The sequence below is a fragment of the Eutrema salsugineum genome, unplaced genomic scaffold, assembly GCF_000478725.1.
Source record: "Eutrema salsugineum unplaced genomic scaffold, Eutsalg1_0 scaffold_8, whole genome shotgun sequence".
NCBI classification, from domain to species: Eukaryota; Viridiplantae; Streptophyta; class Magnoliopsida; order Brassicales; family Brassicaceae; genus Eutrema; species Eutrema salsugineum.
Window position 1 is genome coordinate 7,824,172 of NW_006256414.1, and position 20,619 is coordinate 7,844,790.

Below are 20,619 nucleotides of genomic sequence, written 5' to 3' on the forward strand. Positions count from 1 at the left end.
TGTTCTTGCTTGTTTTATTATATGCTTTTAGATAATCTTGGTTACCAACTCATCTGTTTAGTTAGACTTGGATTAAGAATTGATCCTCATAGTCTTAGTGTCTAGAATCTCTCCATTTGGATTGATACCTCAAGTGCTACAATGACATGAGTAGTTGAGGAATTGATCAAGAATTGAAAAATTCCTACTATCAGAACCGACCTACGAAACAAGTGGGCCGAGCCATGTTCATCAAGGCGAGTGGGCAGAGCCGCGGACAAAGACAAACGGGTCGAGCCGTGAAGAGAACGAAGAATTGGCCGAGCTGTGCAAGAAGAGGAATGAGCCGAGCCGTTTTTTCCTGTGTTGGGCCTAGCCGGTTGTTCAGATGGGCCAAACTGAAGCCTGGAAGGATGAAAACCCATAAAAACCCTAGGCGAAGTATCGTGACGGCAGCCGCACGAAGCGATAAGGAAATATTCCGAAAATCTCTCCCGAGATTCTCGGCTAGGCGGTTTAGAGAATTATTATAAATAGACGATTTACGCGATTCGTTATGTAACTTTTGCAACCCTAAGCAATAAAGACTAAAGACTTTCACAACAATAAAAACTTTCCTTCGATCTTGCTGTTCTTGTGATCAACCCTAGAATTTTCGGATCCCTTAAGTTTTCCTTAACAAATTTCTTGGTTGTGCGAGTTTTGGCTCACACAATTTGGCCCCGCCTGTGGGAATCGAAATTTTCTTATTCTAAATCAACAATACTTTACGATCTGAAGAACATGGCGAGCATCACCCCCGACGACAACAACAACAACAACAACAACGGCGCGGAGAAGGACGCTCCACAATCAGGCACAACAACGGCGACAACCGAAACCCAAGAGGAGATGTGAAACATGATGGCTACGTTGATGAAGAAAATCGACGAGCAGGACGACAAGAACGAGACGATTACGGAAAGGCTCGACGCGATGACGGCTGAGAGACAACACCCGACTTGGAGAGCCGGAATCTCCGATCCGACGGACGGAGTTCGGAGACGCTTCGATTTTTCAACACCTCAGGAGCCTCGGGTAGCGGCACAAGAAACCCCATAGCTCCACCAATGTTTCGTCCCCTCAGCTGACAGACTCCTGCAGCAACCAGAATCAACATGACTGAGCCGCCTCCGCTCCGTCGGAATTCACGGCGACGAGCCGACGAAGAGGAGAGCGACGTAATCGACATGGACGCCCAACAAAACGATGGAACCAAGAATTCGCAACAAAACGGCTCGGCTCGGCGAATAAGCCAAGAAGAGCTCGCCTCGGCACTAAATGGCATTCGGACTGATGAAGTCACTGACCCGGCTCGCGACGACGACCCAACTGAAGAAGAGGAAAATCTTCAATGGGTCGAGCAGGCGGAGCGCGAAGACAAGCCGAGGAGAGAAGATCGGGAGCGGCTTCGCCCTAAGAGAATGACTCCCGTACAAACCCTCGAAATCGAAGACCTGCGAGCCTCACTAACTCGAACAGTGGCCGAGAAACGCGCCATGAAATCTCAAGTGCATAACGCGACAATTTCTGCGCCTGAGATCGATCGAATGCTCGAAGAGACCCAGAGAACACCGTTCACAGCAAGAATCACGGAGGCCAGGATTCCCGAGCACGGGAAAGTGAGAATCCCTTTCTACGAAGGCACAACTGACCCGAAGGCGCACATCACAGCGTTTCGGATAGCAATGGGACGAGCCTTCACAAGGAACGCTGCCAACCTGACCGAGCGGGAGGTAGATGTTGGATATTGCCTGCTCTTCGTAGAGCATCTCAAGGGAGCCGCGCTGGAATGGTTTTCAAGACAGGAGTGCAATTCAATCGGAAGTTTCCAACAGCTCTCCGCTTTGTTCCTCAAGCAGTATTCAATGTTCATGGATCGAGGAACCTCCGATGCCGACCTATGGACACTATCCCAAGGACAAAATGAACCGCTTCGGGACTACATGGCGAGATTCAAGGCGGTCGTGTCCAAAGTAGAAGGAATAAGCGACAAGGCTGCACTCAAAACTCTGAAGCGGTCCTTGTGGTACAAATCTGAATTCCGATGGGAAATGGCCCTCAACACGCCACAAACGATTCAAGACGTCTTACATCGGTCGTCAGACTTCGTCGTAAACAAGGAAGAGATGAAAAATCTGGACGAGCAGTACGAAGCAACGAAAGCAGCGATCCGAAGCTCAATCCTGACGCGCCCCTCGAAGAAAGGTAACCCATCAAACAACGCAACAACACAGAGCTCGGAGGAACCGACAAGTGGAGGTGCCGACAACTACCAAGTAGGTGCTGGATGCGGAAGAAGAGAGCCGCGCAGCAACACTTGGGGGAGGAGACTCACTAACTACGATGAAAAGGCGTTCTGCGAGTATCACCAAACCTACAGGCACTCGACGGCACAATGCCGAACCCTGGGAGCCAAACTCGCGGCTAAAATGGCAGCGGGAGAGCTCTAGAGCGCAGTGAATCCTAAAGACCTCATCCCTACTGAGCCAAAAGAGGGAACCGAGCTAAACGGCGCAACAGAACCCGCAAATCCTCCCTGACGAGGTGATAATGCCAAGCACGATAGCATAGGCGAACCCGAAGAACGACCCGAGCCAAGATAGAGAATCAATATGATCATGGGTGGATCCCAATACTACCAAGACACGGTATCTTCCATCAAAGCGTACCAGCGCCGAGCCGAAGCAAAGAAGAATTGGACCGAACCGACCGACATCCCAAACACGGTGATCTTCTTCGCCGAAGAGGAAATGGCAGGGATAGATAGACCACACACCGATCCACTAGTGATCGAAATGACGATCAGAGACCACGACGTGGCGAGTGTACTCATCGATACCGGGAGCTCGGTAGATGTTATCTTCAGGGAGACACTCAGACGGATGGGAATCGATCTCTCCGAGGTGACGACAGTCCCTAAACCTCTAACCGAGTTTTCAGGAGAAACAACAATGACTATGGGCACTAGACTCCCAGTAGTGGCTGGGGGAGTCACTAAGATCACCAGCAAACGACGATGTGATCATGGGGACCCCATAGATAAATGCAATGAGGGCGATCCCTTCCACCTATAACCTCTGCCTCAAATTCCCAACTCCAGCGGGCATCAAAACAATTTGGGGAAATCAGAAGGAGCCGCAAATGTGTTTCCTGACGGAGCACAAGTTGAGGAACCCCGTCACCGACGCACGAGCAGACATAGATCGCAAAAAGCTGAAGACAGATCGAGAGCCTGCGAACGAGCACTCAAAGCTCTTATAACAATTACAGATCGCGGAGAGCCGCGAAACACGCACCGACCCGGAATGTGATGCGGTGGACTCGGTGTGCATAGACGAAGCGCATCCAGAGAGGCATGTCGAGATCGAAACTAAGCTAGAAGAACCTTTGAAAAAGGAACTCATTTCCTTCCTTAATGGTAATATCAACACTTTTGCCTGGAGAGCGGAGGATATACCAGGCATAAGCATCGACGTGACCTGTCACGAGCTGAACGTGGACCCAACCTTCAAACCAATCAAGCAAAAAAGGAGGAAGCTCGGACCCGAACGAGCTAAAGCAGTTAACGACGATGTGGAAAGATTGCTCAAAGTAGGATCAATCGCCGAGGCAAAGTACCCGGACTGGCTCGCTAATCCAGTGGTCGTGAAGAAGAAGAACGGTAAGTGGCGAGTCTGTGTAGATTTCACTGATCTCAACAAGGCGTGCCCAAAAGACAGTTTCCCTTTATCGCACATCGATCGGCTCGTCGAAGCCACTGCAGGGAACAAGTTGTTGACATTCATGGATGCGTTTTCAGGTTACAACTAAATCTTGATGCATCCCGATGACAGAGAAAAAACGGCGTTCATAACCAATCGCGGTATTTACTGCTACAAAGTCATGCCATTTGGACTCAAAAACGCGGGGGCAACATATCAACAGCTCATCAATAAGATGTTCGCAGATCAGCTCGGAAAAACCATGGAGGTATACATCGACGACATGCTGGTTAAATCGAATGAAGGAAAAGACCATATCGTGCACCTACGAGAATGTTTCGAGCAATTGAACAAGCACAATATGAAACTAAACCCGGCAAAGTGCAGTTTCGCGATCACCTCGGGAGAGTTCCTCGGCTATTTGGTAACTCATCGAGGCATTGAAGCGAACACCAAGCAGATCAAGGCTTTAGTCGAGATGCCCTCTCCAAGAACGAAGCGAGCACCAAGCAGATCAAGGCTTTAGTCGATATGCTCTCTCCAAGAAAAAAAGGAGAAGTTCAAAGGCTCACGGGAAGAGTCGCCACGCTAAACAGATTCATATCCCGTTCTACCGACAAGTGTATGCCTTTCTACGACATCCTCTGAGGAAATAAGAAGTTCGAGTGGGACGAGCGATGCGAAACAGCTTTCCAGGATTTGAAGGGTTATCTGGCGAGCCCGCCGGTCTTGGCGAAACCAGTAGAAGGAGAGCCTCTCTTCCTCTACATCGCTGTATCCGCTACGGCCGTGCGCGGGGTGCTGATAAGAGAAGAGCGATCCGAACAGAAACCCAAATTTTATGTCAGTAAGACATTGACTGATGCCGAGACCCGTTACCCTCAGATCGAGAAGGTCGCCCTAGCCGTTGTAGTATCGGCTCGCAAGCTGCGTCCATAATTCCAATCACATTCAATTATTGTGCTTGCTACCCTTCCGCTGCGCTTGATCTTGCACGGCTCGAGCCAATCTGGGCGGCTTGCCAAATGGACCATAGAGTTGAGCGAGTACGACATCGAGTATCGGAACAGGTCATCTGCAAAATCACAGGTGCTCGCAGATTTTCTCATCGAACTTCCAACCGAGGCACGACCGTGCCAATCCCAGATGAAGTTTGGATGCTGCACGTTGACGGCTCGTCATCTAAACACGACTCGGGAATAGGAATCCGTCTCACCTCTCCCACCGGAGAAATATTAGAGCAGTCTTTTCGCCTGAATTTCAACGCCATGAACAACGAAGCAGAGTACGAAGCACTGATCGCTGGCTGATAACTAAGAGTTTTCAGGCTCTTAGAAGGGTTATCAATCTCCTTTGTCAAAGTAGTATAAGGGGTGTCAAACCAAACTTGTAAACGAGATACTAGCCTATGTCATTTGTTCACTTAAGTCAAAACAAGAAGGTAAAAGTTTGGTGACGATGATAATCAGTCAAATAAGCAATAAAAGTAAATAAAAAGTAGAGATTTAAACTAAGCAAGATGCAAACAACAGACAGGTGATTCAGATGATGATAATATGCAATAAAGGAAGAGACTTTAGACATGATAATCGACTCGGGTGCTTCCAAGCTAAACTAATGGGCTAATGAATCATTTTATCAAGCGGTTTCATTTAACTTTGAACTCAAGGCATGTTAATCTTCTCATGAAAGTATTAAACATCTAAACTGATACTCCTTCATACCAAAATATCTTTTGAGAAGCACGAATCAATCAGCAATAAGATTCAGTTCAAATATGTCATTTAAGAGAACAAACTATCACACTCGCGATGAAAGACTCTTAAACCCTTAACCGAGTGGTTCAGACATTTCTACAAACACTTTTGATACGAGATATGTCTCAGATCTGAACCTCAAGTGATGTGCTTGGATCCAGCCTAGAGATCTTGTCGGTTAAGGAATGAAACATGCAAGACTAGACACCTAAACCCATTAATCCACCTTGAAAGCACCCTAATCTACTTATCTAAAGTCGCTTAAACGACTACTCACTGATCATAACGAGCTCACTAAGTCCTTTGCAAGACGTGTAGTTGGTCATGATTAGGAGTTTAATGCTGATAATAAAAGAAGAATAAAGAAAGAACAAGATTCAGACGTAAAAACGAGATATCGGATTAGATTAATCTGGTTTTCACAAAATAGGCAAGTTCTTAAAGCTAAAAACAGATAAGAGATAAGATAACTCGGTTTTTTTAGTCTCAAAATGTATTTATAGCAAAGGGAAAGTGTCGCGGGTCAGCCCGGAACAAACCGGGTACTGAACCGCCCTCTTGGGTTGATGGGTGAGTGCCACGGTGTGTCGGAAAGTGAAGCCGAGGTCTTCATGCCGAGGTGTGCACGTGAGTCAGGATCCGGATGAAGATCTCGTGAAGAACACGTCAAGAACATGCATGAACCCTAGTCTTTGATCCATCCTCACGTGTGTGTTCTTGAGCTACTCTGTTCTTGATTCTGGGTTCGTGACAAGGGACCTTGGGATAAAATGTCGAGGGGTCATGATGTCGAGGTGCTTGGGAGAACACAGTCCGGCATGCACACCGAGGTCATTACACCGAGGTGTACTCTCAACACTTAGTCATTTCCAGCTTCAGTTTTTACGTATGCATGCCTCGATCTAATCATGCCAAGGCTTTGGGACGAGGTCTGGTCCAAAAGACTTCCAAGATATGAGCCTCGACTTGAGTGATGCCAAGGTAAAGATACCGAGGTTTGTGAAAACACTTAGCGCGTATCGCAACTCATTTTAGGCTTGTATCGACCATGTCACCTTCCGGAAGCGATAACTTTCAGCACAGGACTCCAATTGCTCTGGGACCAGTTCCACAGTAAAGATGACTCAATAAGCTCGAACTTTGGTGAAGAAACCATCGGAGCTTGGGGAGCGGAAGGCTTTCTGGATTTCACATCTTTGCGCCGCATTGAAATTACCGGAAAATAGACTTTTAGACCGATGTGAACTCCGGAGTCCCTATCTTCCAAACCTTTGCTCCGAATTGAGCGATTCCAAATGCGCTGAGAAGATCTTCCATGGATCTCGAACTTTAATGAAGACCGGGTAAGCTGGTTCGGACAGGAAAGGCTCCGTCCGCCATGATCTTTGAAGTTCGCCGTTCAGTTCTCGGGTACGCGCAAGGCTGGTGAACGCTCCGGAAGCCATATCTTTCTCTCCACTGGTCCGAATTGAATTATTCCAACTGTTCTGGAATCTTTGCTTGATTATCTCTAACTTTGGTGCAGACCCCGCCAACAGATTCGGACCGGAAGGTTCCCCGGATTGCTGATTTCTGAACTGCACGGGCAAGGGCAACTTTTGGTCGTAAAAACCTTCCCGCGGTAAGGAAAATGGCCGAGGGCTGTGTACCGCGATAAGCTTTTTGCTTGTAAAAATCCTTGCCTCGGTCAAAAACTTGTCCCGTGGTATTTTTGCACTCGATACTCGATTCTGGCCGATCGGTAAGGTTTTTGGCCGGTAATGAGCATCCGGTAAACATTTTGGTCGAGGTTTCCGACCAGCCGGTACGAGATTTGGCCGAGAAATTCCTCCAAGCGGTTTTCACCATTTTTGACCCTTTTCTTCACCGTTTTCTTTCCTGTTCCTCTTCTTAGGCTCCAATTGGTCTCCAAGGCTCCTGATAAGGACTTCAAAACATGCAAAACTCTTTGGGACCTAATGCAAGCCCTAAGTCCTATTTTGACGCCTAAAGACTCAATTTACATGAGAAAACACATGATGAGGACTCTATAATGCAATCTAAATGATGTAAAATATAGACATATCAACTCCCCCACAGTTGTCCTTTGCTTGTCCTCAAGCAAAAAGAACAAATGAGAGAGAGAGGTTGTGATGCAGATGGAGCTCATATTTCCTTTTTAGAGAGAAGTGACCACAAGAGAACTCGGATTCATGCTCAATTATGCAATGCAAAGCTATACTCGGATATTTTCCAACTAAAACACGGAATCTCCACAAGTCATTATCACATTCAACTCTTTCACATTCATTAAGTTCGTAACCGGTGAATCAAATGATGCAATGTTCAAATAGGCTGGCTTGGCTAGGGTAAGGTCATGAGATAAAAATGATCTCATCAATATTCAAGCGGGTGCAATGCAACAGGGATCTCTCTATGAACGACCAAACTTCGGCAGAATGCTAAAGGTAAAAAGCAACCGATGCATACAAGGGCAAGACTCATCACACCCCACACTCCACTCAAAGCGTTTCTCACTTGCTCACCCTCTCAGAATCCTCACTCTTCACAATCGTTTTCTTTTCACTAGGGGATTCGCCTTTTTTCTTTTATCTTCAAGCCTTGGTTTTCGCTTATTCATACAGCTCTTTTCTTTCATAGTGTATAGCCTCTTTCATTTTTATTTCAGAACACTTGAGCCTTTGGCTTCTTTTCATTTCAGAGCTTATCTTTTCACAACCAAGACTTGATTCATTTTCATTCATTCCCCTAGCTATTTCCACTCTCACTTTTCCACTCAGCTCACCTTTTCCCACTCACCAACAAGTCTTTTCCCCCACACTTATTTCTCACCAATACTCTTGGTTCCTTGATGTTGAAACATATCACTCAATGAGCCATGCCCTTGTCGCTCTAAACCTAACACTTTCTGCCAATTTCAGTCCACGGTGGCCTTACAATTCACACGCAAACATTTGCTCGAAAGAAAGATGGGTTCAAGGTGAGGGAACTGATCCATGATGCGGATTCAGCTACTTGAGCTAAGGATGGAGGGTGGTAAAAACAACGATTCTATCTCAAGTATGTATACCGGTATCCACAAGCCTATTCAAGCAATGTATCAAAAGATATTTACATTTCAAGTTCAAGGTTATCATTTAGCTAGAGTTGAGTGTAATTCAAACTTGTTTCTCAGATTCAAATCGTTTCGAGCTTTACAAGCACATAATGAGTTTCACAAGCATATTTAGTTCAAGTTCTCAAGTGATTTACTCTCTAGTAAAAAATCTATCATTACTCCATGCACTGATGCAATCCTACATGATGCAACTAGACTCGATCTTAAAATGCGAGATGCAACTAGAATGATGTAATTTATCACATGTATTAAGCTAAATGAGACTCAAGAATGCAAAAGTCAAATAAGAACAAAGAAAACAAGATCAGAAAACACAAAGTTCCTCCCCCACACTTAGATAACACAGTCCCTTGTGTTATAAAAGCGTGTGAGAGAAGAGAAAATACAAACTGAACGAATGCAAGATGATATATACAAGATGCATATGTACAAGGTTTGAAGTCGATACCTTAGTCGGAGAGGTCGGATCCCAAGTAATGCGAGGGATTCGATGTTGAGCAGGATGGAGTGGGCTGACGTGGTGGGCTGCTTTCTGAGGGTTCAGGCAGGAAAGTCGTGGCTGGATCGATCCAGTCTTCTTTGCCTGGTGGAAACTCCGGGTTCCTCGCGTTTGAGCTTTCTCCAACTCCTTCTTCTGTAATCGGTGCGGTTGAGGTCGCTGAGTTCTTATCCGGCGAGGATGGCCTCGTGAGCTGCTTTACCTTCTTCTTCAAATGCCTCACACAATCCACCAATGTGTGGATGGTTTTGTCTTGCCACTTACACCACTTTTGGAGGGTGTTCACTCGTGAATACAGCTTCTTGGTGTGGTATTCAGGCTCACCCCACACTTGCGGATCGAAGTGATAGCGGCCTGCTCCGATCCTTCTCTCATATTGTCTCTGCTCCCCGTTATCACAATCTTCCGGGCCATTAGTGTTCTCGGGTTTGCTAGGTGCTGCCTTGGTGCATTTGCGTGTTGGTGGGTCGAAAGCTGGGTTATACAACTGGTCTTTGAGAACGTAGAACGAGACGTTACTCTGCTTGTCGAGCATTGTGAGGCTTCGGTTAGGCAGTAGAACCTGCGTGCCGTCTCTATGCAGTAGGGTGAAGTTGTAAACCCATTTATCCCCTGACTTGCCTCCGAAGAAACCACTTTTGCTTAGGTATAACTCATCAATGAGATTCGGCTTCTTTGGTGAATCAGGGAATATAAACCCTTGAGCCCTCAGGATCTTGGTGACTATCCAACCGTTCTGAAGTCTTCTTGCTCCTCGCTTCTTGCGGTCGCACCATACATTGTGCCGATAAGTGAGCATTTGAATAGCAAAGAATGCACCCAATGATGGTACATGCATCGGCCCTCGGAACTCTTTCTTGTTCTTCATTTAAATGATGAACGGCTTCAGTCCGAGTCCCAATAGTTCAAGCTCGGCCGTGTGAATAACACCAGGGTTAAAGGTCGAGAAGAATGTTGATGCTAGGACGCGGTTTGTGTATCTGATCGCAGGGTTCCTTATGCAGCTTGTCTTGCTCTTGCCTCCAAGGTAGGGTCTAAAAGATATCGTTTCCCACAATGCGGCCAACTCATCACGAGGGTACACAAACTTGTCAAGCGAGCTTCCATTCCTTTCAAACCCAAAGATTTCATCAAGCTCTTTGAAACTGACCTTGTAGTGCACGCTATCCATGTCAAACGCAATGTGGCCGAATCCTTTGCCATGTAAACGCTTTGGATCTCTCTTGGGGTAGATGATGACCTCCAAGGTTGCAAGAAACTGCTGTTTAATCCCTTCATAGGCAACATCGCTCATCCCAAAGAACTTTGCCAAGCCCATATTCTCAAAAATGAGGGTCACGTCATCAAGTATCTCGAGTTTCTTCAGCAACTCCAAGTCAGGGAATCGACCTTGAGCCACTCTGATTGAGTTAAAGTGGTCCAAGTATTCCTCAGTGGTTGGGAAGTGCTCATCCTCGGGCTCGGCCTTTGGTTCTTCCTTGGACTTTTTGTCACCGTTGTCTACATAAGGGACTAAGGCTCCGGGCTCGTCGTCATCAGATCCCACAGCTGCCTTCTTCCCGTTCCTCTTTGACTCGAGAGCTGGTGCCAGAGTGAGCTCAGTATTTCTTGCTCGTTTGGGGGTTGGCTCGTCATCGGGTCGCATCGAGGGTTTCTTGCTGGTCTCTCCACTACGTGGCACGGCAACGGCTTTACCCTTCAAAACTCTCTTCTAGCCCGCACTTCTGTTTGTCTCGTGGGTAGGAACGGTTCGATCTCCGGTCATCTGCAAGGGAGATTCTCAAAGGAACCGTCAGAGCCAAGTATATCGTTAAGCACATGTATCTCAAGATTGGCAAGTACAAAACTTTTTCTCTAGCAGAACTGATATTCATAGCTTTTTCAAACATCAAGGAAAGTAAGAACAAGCCAGAACAACCGATTAGAGACAAGTTATCTAGACATTTCAGCTCAAACACACAAATCATCATTAAGACCGATTCCAAGCGCATTTTCTCAAGAATTTAAAAAACTCAAGAATAAGTGATTTTAAATGCAAAGACCGGTTTTTCGTGTGTTGTCTACCCTGGTGGAATTTACAAAATTGTTCCCAAAGGCCGATATATTCTAAAAGAATCGATTCCACATTTTACAAACATTTAAGCTCGCAAAGAATGAAGGAAAAAGATGAGTTCTTTAAGATGCAAATACCTTTGGGAATGCAAGATTTAAGCTGAACGAGATGCTTATGCAGAGTAGACAACACCCTAACGAGTCTAGAACGCTTGGAATCACGCAAAATGAATGAGAAATGAGTGAGTTGTGTTCGTGAAATGCAGAGAAAAGAGTCTAGAGGGCAAACTCTGCGTTTTGGCCAAGTATGGACGTCAGTATGGGCTGGAGCGCGCTTTCCAGCTGGCATTTGGAATGTTGTGGGACTGGTCCCCCCTTCTGCTCCAGCTCCAACCGTTGACCGCGCCAAAAACTACTTTGACCGAGTGTTCAAAATCAAAATGCCGTGCAACCCTTCAAATTAACGCGGTATGGGGATGACATGGGTTGTACGGACCAAGCCATATTTTCTCGTGTTACTCTGAGCTGCCTCGACTTGTTCCACCCCGAGGGTACCAAGCCGAGTTTTCTGAGCCCATGCCAACGAGTAAATCCCCATAGCTTTCACGTCTTTTCTTTGGACATCGCAAAGCCTCTTCTTCGTCCTAAGTGTTTCATGTGTTCTTGCTTTTGATCATTTCTTGAAACCGAGTGCCTCGGCACGCTCCACTACGAGGGCATCATGCCGAGGTCACTTGTTTTTAGCAAAGAACACGTGAGGCTTGGGGGTTTAAACAGGCTGGCCTTGGTGTAAACTGGTCGCGGCCTCGGATCAAGGTTTTTGACCGTTTTAAGTGAACATCACCCCTCGGTATACTTATACCGAGGTGTTTACACTGTGAGCCTCCCCCACACTTAGTTATTTTACCATAGCACTTCTCAGACACGACCATGATGAAATTAAGTCGAGGAATCTAGCTGAGGTTCTCAAACTTTCACTCGGTAAAAGATGACCATGGTATAAATATACCGAGGGTCGATACCGAGGCTATGTATACTCTTTGACTTAATTCATCAGGCCGTGTCTTTTTCAAGCTTTCTCTCACTTTCACCCTCAAGGTTCACTGTCTAACTCCTGAAACACTTAACAAACCCTTCAAACAGCTTCAAATAAAAAGAAAAAGAAGATGAAAAACGAAATATGTACATGGATAAGCTTGGGGTGTCTCCCAAGAGCACTTTGTTTAACGTCACTAAGTTTGACTTTTCATACCTTTTCAGGCTGATTCCGGTTCGAGTAGAGGAACTGAGGTAGCTCCCTCCCTTGTTTCTGATGCCAAGTAATGCTTTACCCTCTGGCCGTTTACCACAAAGCCTTGGCCATCTTTTCCTTTCAAAACCACGGCTCCATAGGGTCTTACTTCAAGAATCGTGAACGGACCGGACCACCTAGACCTCAGCTTCCCAGGGAACAGCTTGAGTCTTGAGTTAAACAACAGAACTTGGTCCCCTTCTTTGAACTCTCTCTTGTGTATCTTCTTGTCATGGAGCGCCTTGGTTCTTTCTTTGTAGATCTTAGAGCTCTCGAAAGCATCTAACCGGATCTCCTCAAGCTCATGAAGCTGTAAAACCCTCTTTTCTTGTGCGGTCTTGATGTCAAAGTTCAGAAGTTTCACTGCCCACAAGGCCTTGTATTCCAACTCAACCGGTAGATGACAGCTTTTCCCATAGAGCAAGTTAAATGGTGAAGTCCCAATGGGGGTCTTGTAGGCGGTTCTGTAAGCCCACAGAGCATCGTCAAGTTTCTTGCTCCAATCCTTCCTGGATGAGTTCACGGTCCTCTCCAAAATGGCCTTTATCTGACGGTTGGAAACCTCCACTTGGCCTCTGGTTTGTGGATGATAAGGGGTGGCCACCTTGTGCTTTACTCCGTGCTTCTTCAAAAGACTCTCAAGAGTCTTGTTGATGAAATGGCTCCCCCCATCACTGATGACTACTCTTGGTACTCCAAACCGTGGGAAGATGATACTCTTGAAGAGTTTTACCACCACTTTTGAATCGTTGGTCGGAGATGCAACAGCTTCAACCCATTTACTCACATAATCCACTGCCACAAGGATATATTGATTCCCATATGAGTTTACAAAGGGACCCATGAAATCAATGCCCCAGCAGTCGAAGACCTCCACTTCAAAGATTGGGTTTTGGGGCATTTCATTCCTTTTGGATATGTTTCCGTGCCTTTGACAAGCTTCACACCCCGAGACCACTTCTTGGGCGTCTTTGAACATGGTCGGCCACCAGAAACCGCTCTGTAGAACCTTGGCAACTGTCTTGAACGTACCTAAATGACCACCATACGATGAGCCGTGGCATTCTTGTAGCACTGGATGGATCTCTTCTTCAGCCAAGCATCGCCTATAGAGATGGTCCTTGTTAAGTACGTAAAGATACGGCTCATCCCAATGATACCTCATCACATCTCTAAAGAACTTCTTCCTCTGATAAGTATCAAGAACTGGTGGCTCTAATCCGCAAGACAAGTAGTTCACAAGATCCGTGAACCATGGAAGGCTTCTTTCCTTGATCGTATTGGTTTCCTCCATCTCTAAGTAAGACCGGACTAACATGAGATGTTCCTCGGGTAAAGCATCATCTATTGGGACCTGTTCTTCAATCCTCAGCCTTGAGAGGTGATCTGCGGCTCCGTTTTCAATGCCCTTCTTATCAAGTATCTCCATGTCAAATTCTTGGAGCAATAAGACCCATCTCAAAAGCCTCGGCTTAGCGTCCTTCTTAGACATTAGGTACCTCAAGGCCGCGTGATCTGTGTAAACCGTGACCTTTGATCCCACTAGATAACTTCTGAATTTGTCAAATGCAAACACAATGGCAAGCATTTCTTTCTCGTTGGTGGCATACTTTTCTTGAGCCGAGTCCAAAGTGCGGCTGGCATAGTAGATCACATGGAGCTTCTTATCTTTCTTCTGTCCCAAGACAGCTCCTACAGCATAATCAGATGCATCGGTCATCACTTCAAATGGTAAAGACCAATCAGGGGCTTGTACAATCGGTGCACTGATCAAAGCCTCCTTGATTCTCTTGAACGCTTCCTCACATTCTTCATCAAAGTTGAAATCCACTTCTTTGCACAATAACCTGGTCAAATATCTTGGAGAAATCCTTGATGAACCGTCTATAGAACCCAGCGTGGCCAAGGAAGCTTCTTATTCCTTTCACAGAATTCGGGGCTTGTAAGTTCACCATCACCTCGATCTTGGCCTTATCCACCTCGATGCCTTTCTCTGATACCTTGTGTCCCAAGACAATGCCTTCTTGGACCATGAAATGACACTTTTCCCAGTTTAAGACAAGCCTATGCTCCTCACACCGCTTGAGAACCTGAGAAAGATTAGCAAGACATTCGGAGAAAGAGGAGCCGTATACGGAGAAGTCATCCATAAACACCTCAACTTTCTCTTCAATTAGATCAGAGAAAATGTGCATCATACATCTTTGAAAAGTGGCCGGTGCATTACACAAACCGAATGGCATTCTTCTATAAGCATAAGTGCCATAAGGGCAGGTGAATGTCGTTTTCTCTTGATCTCGGGGGTCTATAGGTATTTGAAAGAACCCCGAGTATCCATCGAGAAAACAAAAATAAGGATGATTAGCTAACCGTTCAAGCATTTGATCAATGAATGGTAAAGGAAAATGATCTTTTCTTGATGCAGAATTCAATTTCCTATAGTCAATGCACATGCGATGGCCGGTTATAGTTCTTTGGGCTATGAGTTCATCCTTATCGTTTTTCACCACCGTGATTCCACCTTTCTTGGGCACAACGTGTACAGGAGATACCCATCGAGAGTCAGAGATTGGATAAATTATCCCTGCCTCAAGGAGCTTTAGTATCTCCTTCTTAACCACCTCCTTGAGGTTCGGGTTAAGTCGACGTTGGTGCTCAATAGAGGACATGGCTTGGTCCTCTAGGTGGATCATGTGGGTGCATATATCAGGAGAGATTCCTCTAATGTCAGCCAAGGAATACCCTATGGCTCTCCTGAATTTCCTTATTTCATTAAGCAATGCATGTTCTTCATGTTCAAGCAAGCTATCGTTTATGATCACAGGAAAAGTAGAGTTCAGACCTAAGAACGCATACCTGAGCCCTGTTGGTAGAGGCTTGAGCTCAACAGGGGGTGCGTCTGCCTCATTCCAATCGGCATCAAAGTTGCATTGGCCTGGAACAGCTTCCTCGGCCTTTGCTTCGTTCTCGCGCGGTTTACCATCGGCCTCGGTATGAGTTGTCACGGCCATGATATCCCGAGGTGTTTCTTCTGTTTCTGTGGATCCCTCGCTGTCTAGGATGTCGAGGCTGCTCGTGTGGAGCTCCAAAAACCTCGCCTCAGCTCCAAGTTCCCTCGGTTGGTCCAAAAGACGCTTGTACACCTCGCTTTCCTCGTTCAAGTACCCGTGCTCGCTTTGTTCCCGCGTTAAGACCACTTGTAACGGATCCTCTGCGTTCAACTCTTCAAGGAGCTCATCAGCCAGCTCCTCCATTACTTCCACATAGAAGACCTGACCTCCAATGGTCGGTTTCTTCATCATTTCCTTCACGTTGAACTTCATAGTCTCGGAACCGATGTGTAGTTCAATCATTCCTCCTCTCACATCTATTATGGCTCCTGCGGTTGCTAAGAACAGTCGGCCCAAGATGATAGGGTCTAATGGTTCCTCGTCCATCTCAAGAACTATGAAGTCCGTGGGGATTTCTATCTCACCGATCCTCAAAGGTAGATCCTCAAGCAACCCCACCGGTAATCTAACCAATCTATCAGCTAATACAAGAGAGATCTTGGCTGGCTTGTAGCTTTTGTATCCCAATCTCTTGGCCACCGTGTAAGGCATTAAGCTCACAGAAGCTCCAAGGTCACATAAACAGTTTGAGAACTTCAGGTGACCTAAAGCACACGGCAGAGTGAAGCTGCCCGAATCGGATAGCTTCCTTGGTATAGATCTTTTTTGTATTATGGCACTGCACTCATGGCTCAGTATCACCATACCCTGGAGCTCCTTTGTCTTGTTGAGGATCGCGTCCTTTAGAAACTTCCCAAGCTGGGGTATAGCTAAAAAAGCATCTATAATGGGTAAGGTGAGTTGCGTGTTCTCCAAGTGTTTCTCAAAGACTGCCTTGGCCTTGTCTAGGATTTTCTTTTTGAAACGCCCTGGGAACGGTATCTTGGGTTGATAAGATGGTGGTGGAAAATAGGGCTTTTCAAGCTCGGTTGTCTTTTCCACCTCTTTTCCTTTGTCCTTGATCGGTTCCTTCTCTAAGACCGCTTCTTTACACGCATCGTCTGAGGCTGCCTCCCCCTCGAATTGCTCATTGGCCTCAATGAGCTTTGTCTTAGGCGTTGGAGTTTGTAATTCCTTACCACTCCTCAATGTGATGGCGTTCACATACTCTTTAGGGTTCGGCTCCGGTTTACCTGGTAAAGCCGGGCCTCTGGATGATGTAGAGGCTTGATTCTGCTTAAGCTCTCTGATATCTTGCTGCATTGTCGCGTGCTGGCTCTCAACCCCTCGGTATATTCTTTTCCCACTGGTGTGCTTTATCACCGAGGCTGAAAGGGAACAAGCGTAGCTTGAAGCTATCTTCGGAGACGCCATTTATCTTGGTTAAGTCGCAAACCCGATCAAATTGATCTAGATGCTCGAGAGGGTCTTCTCCAGCCAGACCGTGGAACTTTGAGTTTTGCACCATATTGAGCAGGGAAGCTTTAACTTCAAAGTTGTTGTTTTGAACTGGTGGAGCTTGAATTCCAGCTCGGTATTGGTGCGCATTAGCTCGGTCATTCTCTCCAACACAGATTGGAGGATGTTGTCTCTGAACTTGGGGCGGTGGCGGATGAACATGATGGGCTTGTTGTTCATTTCTATTCGCTTGGTGTTGGTTTTGCTGAGCAAGCCGTTCGTTTCTTTGAGCCTGTTGCTGATTAACATAGGCTTGTTGTTCATTTTTTCCTGCCTGCGCCTGATTAGCCTGAGCCTGGTGCTCGGCTGCCTGAGCCTGTTGCTCCATTCTCTGTTGTTCTGCCATTCCAAGTCTATCAAAGTGCCGTTCTCTCTCGCGAGCTCGCCTTTCTAATCTGTCGATGTTATCATCAAATGGGAAAAGCGATCCTGTGCTCCGAGACCTGGTATTCATGCACCTGAAAACAAAACAAGAACTTGGAAAGAAGTTAGTAAAACAAAGGAAAGAAAAGCTTGAACTCAAGAACAAACAAGAGACTAATGCTCCTACAAGTTGGCAACGGCGCCAATTGATAACTAAGAGTTTTCAGGCTCTTAGAAGGGTTATCGATCCCCTTTGTCAAAGTAGTATAAGGGGTGTCAAACCAAGCTTGTAAACGAGATACTAGCCTATGTCATTTGTTCACTTAAGTCAAAACAAGAAGGTAAAAGTTTGGTGACGATGATAATCAGGCAAATAAGCAATAAAAGTAAATAAAAAGTAGAGATTTAAACTAAGCAAGATGCAAACAACAAACAGGTGATTCAGATGATGATAATATGCAATAAAGGAAGAGACTTTAGACAAGATAATCGACTCGGGTGCTTCCAAGCTAAACTAATGGGCTAATGAATCATTTTATCAAGCGGTTTCATTTAACTTTGAACTCAAGGCATGTTAATCTTCTCATGAAAGTATTAAACATCTAAACTGATCCTCCTTCATACCAAAATATCTTTTGAGAAGCACGAATCAATCAGCAATAAGATTCAGTTCAAATATGTCATTTAAGAGAACAAACTATCACTCTCGCGATGAAAGACTCTTAAACCCTTAACCGAGTGGTTCAGACATTTCTACAAACACTTTTGATGCGAGATATGTCTCAGATCTGAACCTCAAGTGATGTGCTTGGATCCAGCCTAGAGATCTCGTCGGTTAAGGAATGAAACATGCAAGACTAGCACCTAAACCCATTAATCCACCTTGAAAGCACCCTAATCTACTTATCTAAAGTCGCTTAAACGACTACTCACTGATCATAACGAGCTCACTAAGTCCTTTGCAAGACGTGTAGCTGGTCATGATTAGGAGTTTAATGCTGATAATAAAAGAAGAATAAAGAAAGAACAAGATTCAGACGTACAAACAAGATATCAGATTAGATTAATCTGGTTTTCACAAAAGAGGCAAGTTCTTAAAGCTAAAAACAGATAAGAGATAAGATAACTCGGTTTTTTTAGTCTCAAAATGTATTTATAGTAAAGGGAAAGTGTCGCGGGTCAGCCCGGAACAAACCGGGTACTGAACCGCCCTCTTGGGTTGATGGGTGAGTGCCACGGTGTGTCGGAAAGTGAAGCCGAGGTCTTCATGCCGAGGTGTGCACGTGAGTCAGGATCCGGATGAAGATCTCGTGAAGAACACGTCAAGAACATGCATGAACCCTAGTCTTTGATCCATCCTCACGTGTGTGTTCTTGAGCTACTCTGTTCTTGATTCTGGGTTCGTGACAAGGGACCTCGGGATAAAATGTCGAGGGGTCATGATGTCGAGGTGCTTGGGAGAACACAGTCCGGCATGCACACCGAGGTCATTACACCGAGGTGTACACTCAACACTTAGTCATTTCCAGCTTCAGTTTTTACGTATGCATGCCTCGATCTAATCATGCCAAGGCTTTGGGACGAGGTCTGGTCCAAAATACTTCCAAGATATGAGCCTCGACTTGAGTGATGCCAAGGTAAAGATACTGAGGTTTGTGAAAACACTTAGCGCGTATCGCAACTCATTTTAGGCTTGTATCGACCATGTCACCTTCCGGAAGCGATAACTTTCAGCACAGGACTCCAATTGCTCTGGGACCAGTTCCACAGTAAAGATGACTCAATAAGCTCGAACTTTGGTGAAGAAACCATCGGAGCTTGGGGAGCGGAAGGCTTCCTGGATTTCACATCTTTGCGCCGCATTGAAATTACCGGAAAATAGACTTTTAGACCGATGTGAACTCCGGAGTCCCTATCTTCCAAACATTTGCTCCGAATTGAGCGATTCCAAATGCTCTGAGAAGATCTTCCATGGATCTCGAACTTTGATGAAGACTGGGTAAGCTGGTTCGGACAGGAAAGGCTCCGTCTGCCATGATCTTTGAAGTTCGCCGTTCAGTTCTCGGGTACGCGCAAGGCTGGTGAACGCTCCGGAAGCCATATCTTTCTCTCCACTGGTCCGAATTGGATTATTCCAACTGTTCTAGAATCTTTGCTTGATTATCTCTAACTTTGGTGAAGACCCCGTCAACTGATTCGGACCGGAAGGTTCCCCGGATTGCTGATTTCTGAACTGCGCGGGCAAGGGCAACTTTTGGTCGTAAAAACCTTCCTGCGGTAAGGAAAATGGCCGAGGGCTGTGTACCGCGGTAAGCTTTTTGGTTGTAAAAATCCTTGCCTCGGTCAAAAACTTGTCTCGTGGTATTTTTGCACTCGATACTCGATTCTGGCCGATCGGTAAGGTTTTTGGCCGGTAATGAGCATCCGGTAAACATTTTGGTCGAGGTTTCCGACCAGCCGGTACGAGATTTGGCCGAGAAATTCCTCCAAGCGGTTTTCACCATTTTTGACCCTTTTCTTCACCGTTTTCTTTCCTGTTCGTCTTCTTAGGCTCCAATTGGTCTCCAAGGCTCCTGATCAGGACTTCAAAACATGCAAAACTCTTTGGGACCCAATGCAAGCCCTAAGTCCTATTTTGACGCCTAAAGACTCAATTTACATGAGAAAACACATGATGAGGACTCTATAATGCAATCTAAATTATGTAAAATATAGACATATCACTGGCATACGACTAGCGCAGGGAATCAAAGTTCGAAAAATAAGAGCCTTTTGCGATTCACAGCTCGTAGCATGTCAATTTAACGGGGAGTATGAGGCGAAGGATGAAAGAATGGGAGCTTACCTTAGAGTAGTCCAAGATTTGGTACGAAAGTTTAACGAGTTCGAACTCACATGAATACCCCGAGGCAAAAACACCTCGGCGGACGCCTTAGCAGCACTTGCTTCAACCTCAGACCCGGATCTCCGTCGAACAATTCCAGTCGAATTCATTGAACATCCAAGCATAGAGGAGGTGGAAGGAGTTTGGCTGATCAATCCTCCCGAATAAAAACCAGAGAACGGCGAAGCAATAGCTATGGAAGAAGACGCCTCGCTAACCGAGCTGGAGTACGGCTGCGACAAGGAGTGGCTCGGAGCTATCCGAGTCTACATCGCCGATGGAGAAGTACCATCCAACAAGGAAGCCCGCAAATTAAGGGCTCAAGCCGCACGATACGTCCTCGTCGTCGGCGAAATGTTCAAATGGAGATTTTCAGGACCACTAATCACTTGCGATCAAGATAAAACGGCACGGTTACTTCTAGCCTACGATGGTCAAGGATTACGAGAAGTTTACTGCAAAGTGCGAGAAGTGTCAACGGCACG

The 20,619-nt window shown here is 46.0% G+C and overlaps 2 protein-coding genes across 2 annotated transcripts; both read left to right on the forward strand.

Moving 5' to 3' along the window:
- Window positions 1-1,442: 1,442 nt before the first annotated feature.
- On the forward strand, window positions 1,443-2,471 carry LOC112088455. Its single transcript, XM_024158736.1, has one exon. It carries the CDS (start codon window positions 1,443-1,445, stop codon window positions 2,469-2,471), a length of 1,029 nt encoding a protein of 342 aa, XP_024014504.1.
- Window positions 2,472-2,639: 168 nt separating this feature from the next.
- Window positions 2,640-3,831, forward strand: LOC112088456. The gene is made up of 2 exons (XM_024158740.1): window positions 2,640-2,996; window positions 3,292-3,831. Exons 1-2 carry the CDS (start codon window positions 2,640-2,642, stop codon window positions 3,829-3,831), a joined length of 897 nt encoding a protein of 298 aa, XP_024014508.1.
- The last annotated feature ends 16,788 nt before the right edge of the window (window positions 3,832-20,619 follow it).

Bases quoted from the DNA above. Each gene is read 5' to 3' on its own strand.
- LOC112088455 (XM_024158736.1), top strand. From the start codon at position 1,443: ATGACTCCCGTACAAACCCTCGAAATCGAAGACCTGCGAGCCTCACTA.
- LOC112088456 (XM_024158740.1), top strand. From the start codon at position 2,640: ATGGGTGGATCCCAATACTACCAAGACACGGTATCTTCCATCAAAGCG. The intron at 2,997-3,291 runs GTAGTGGCTGGG...TAACAATTACAG, and splicing joins CTATGGGCACTAGACTCCCA to ATCGCGGAGAGCCGCGAAAC.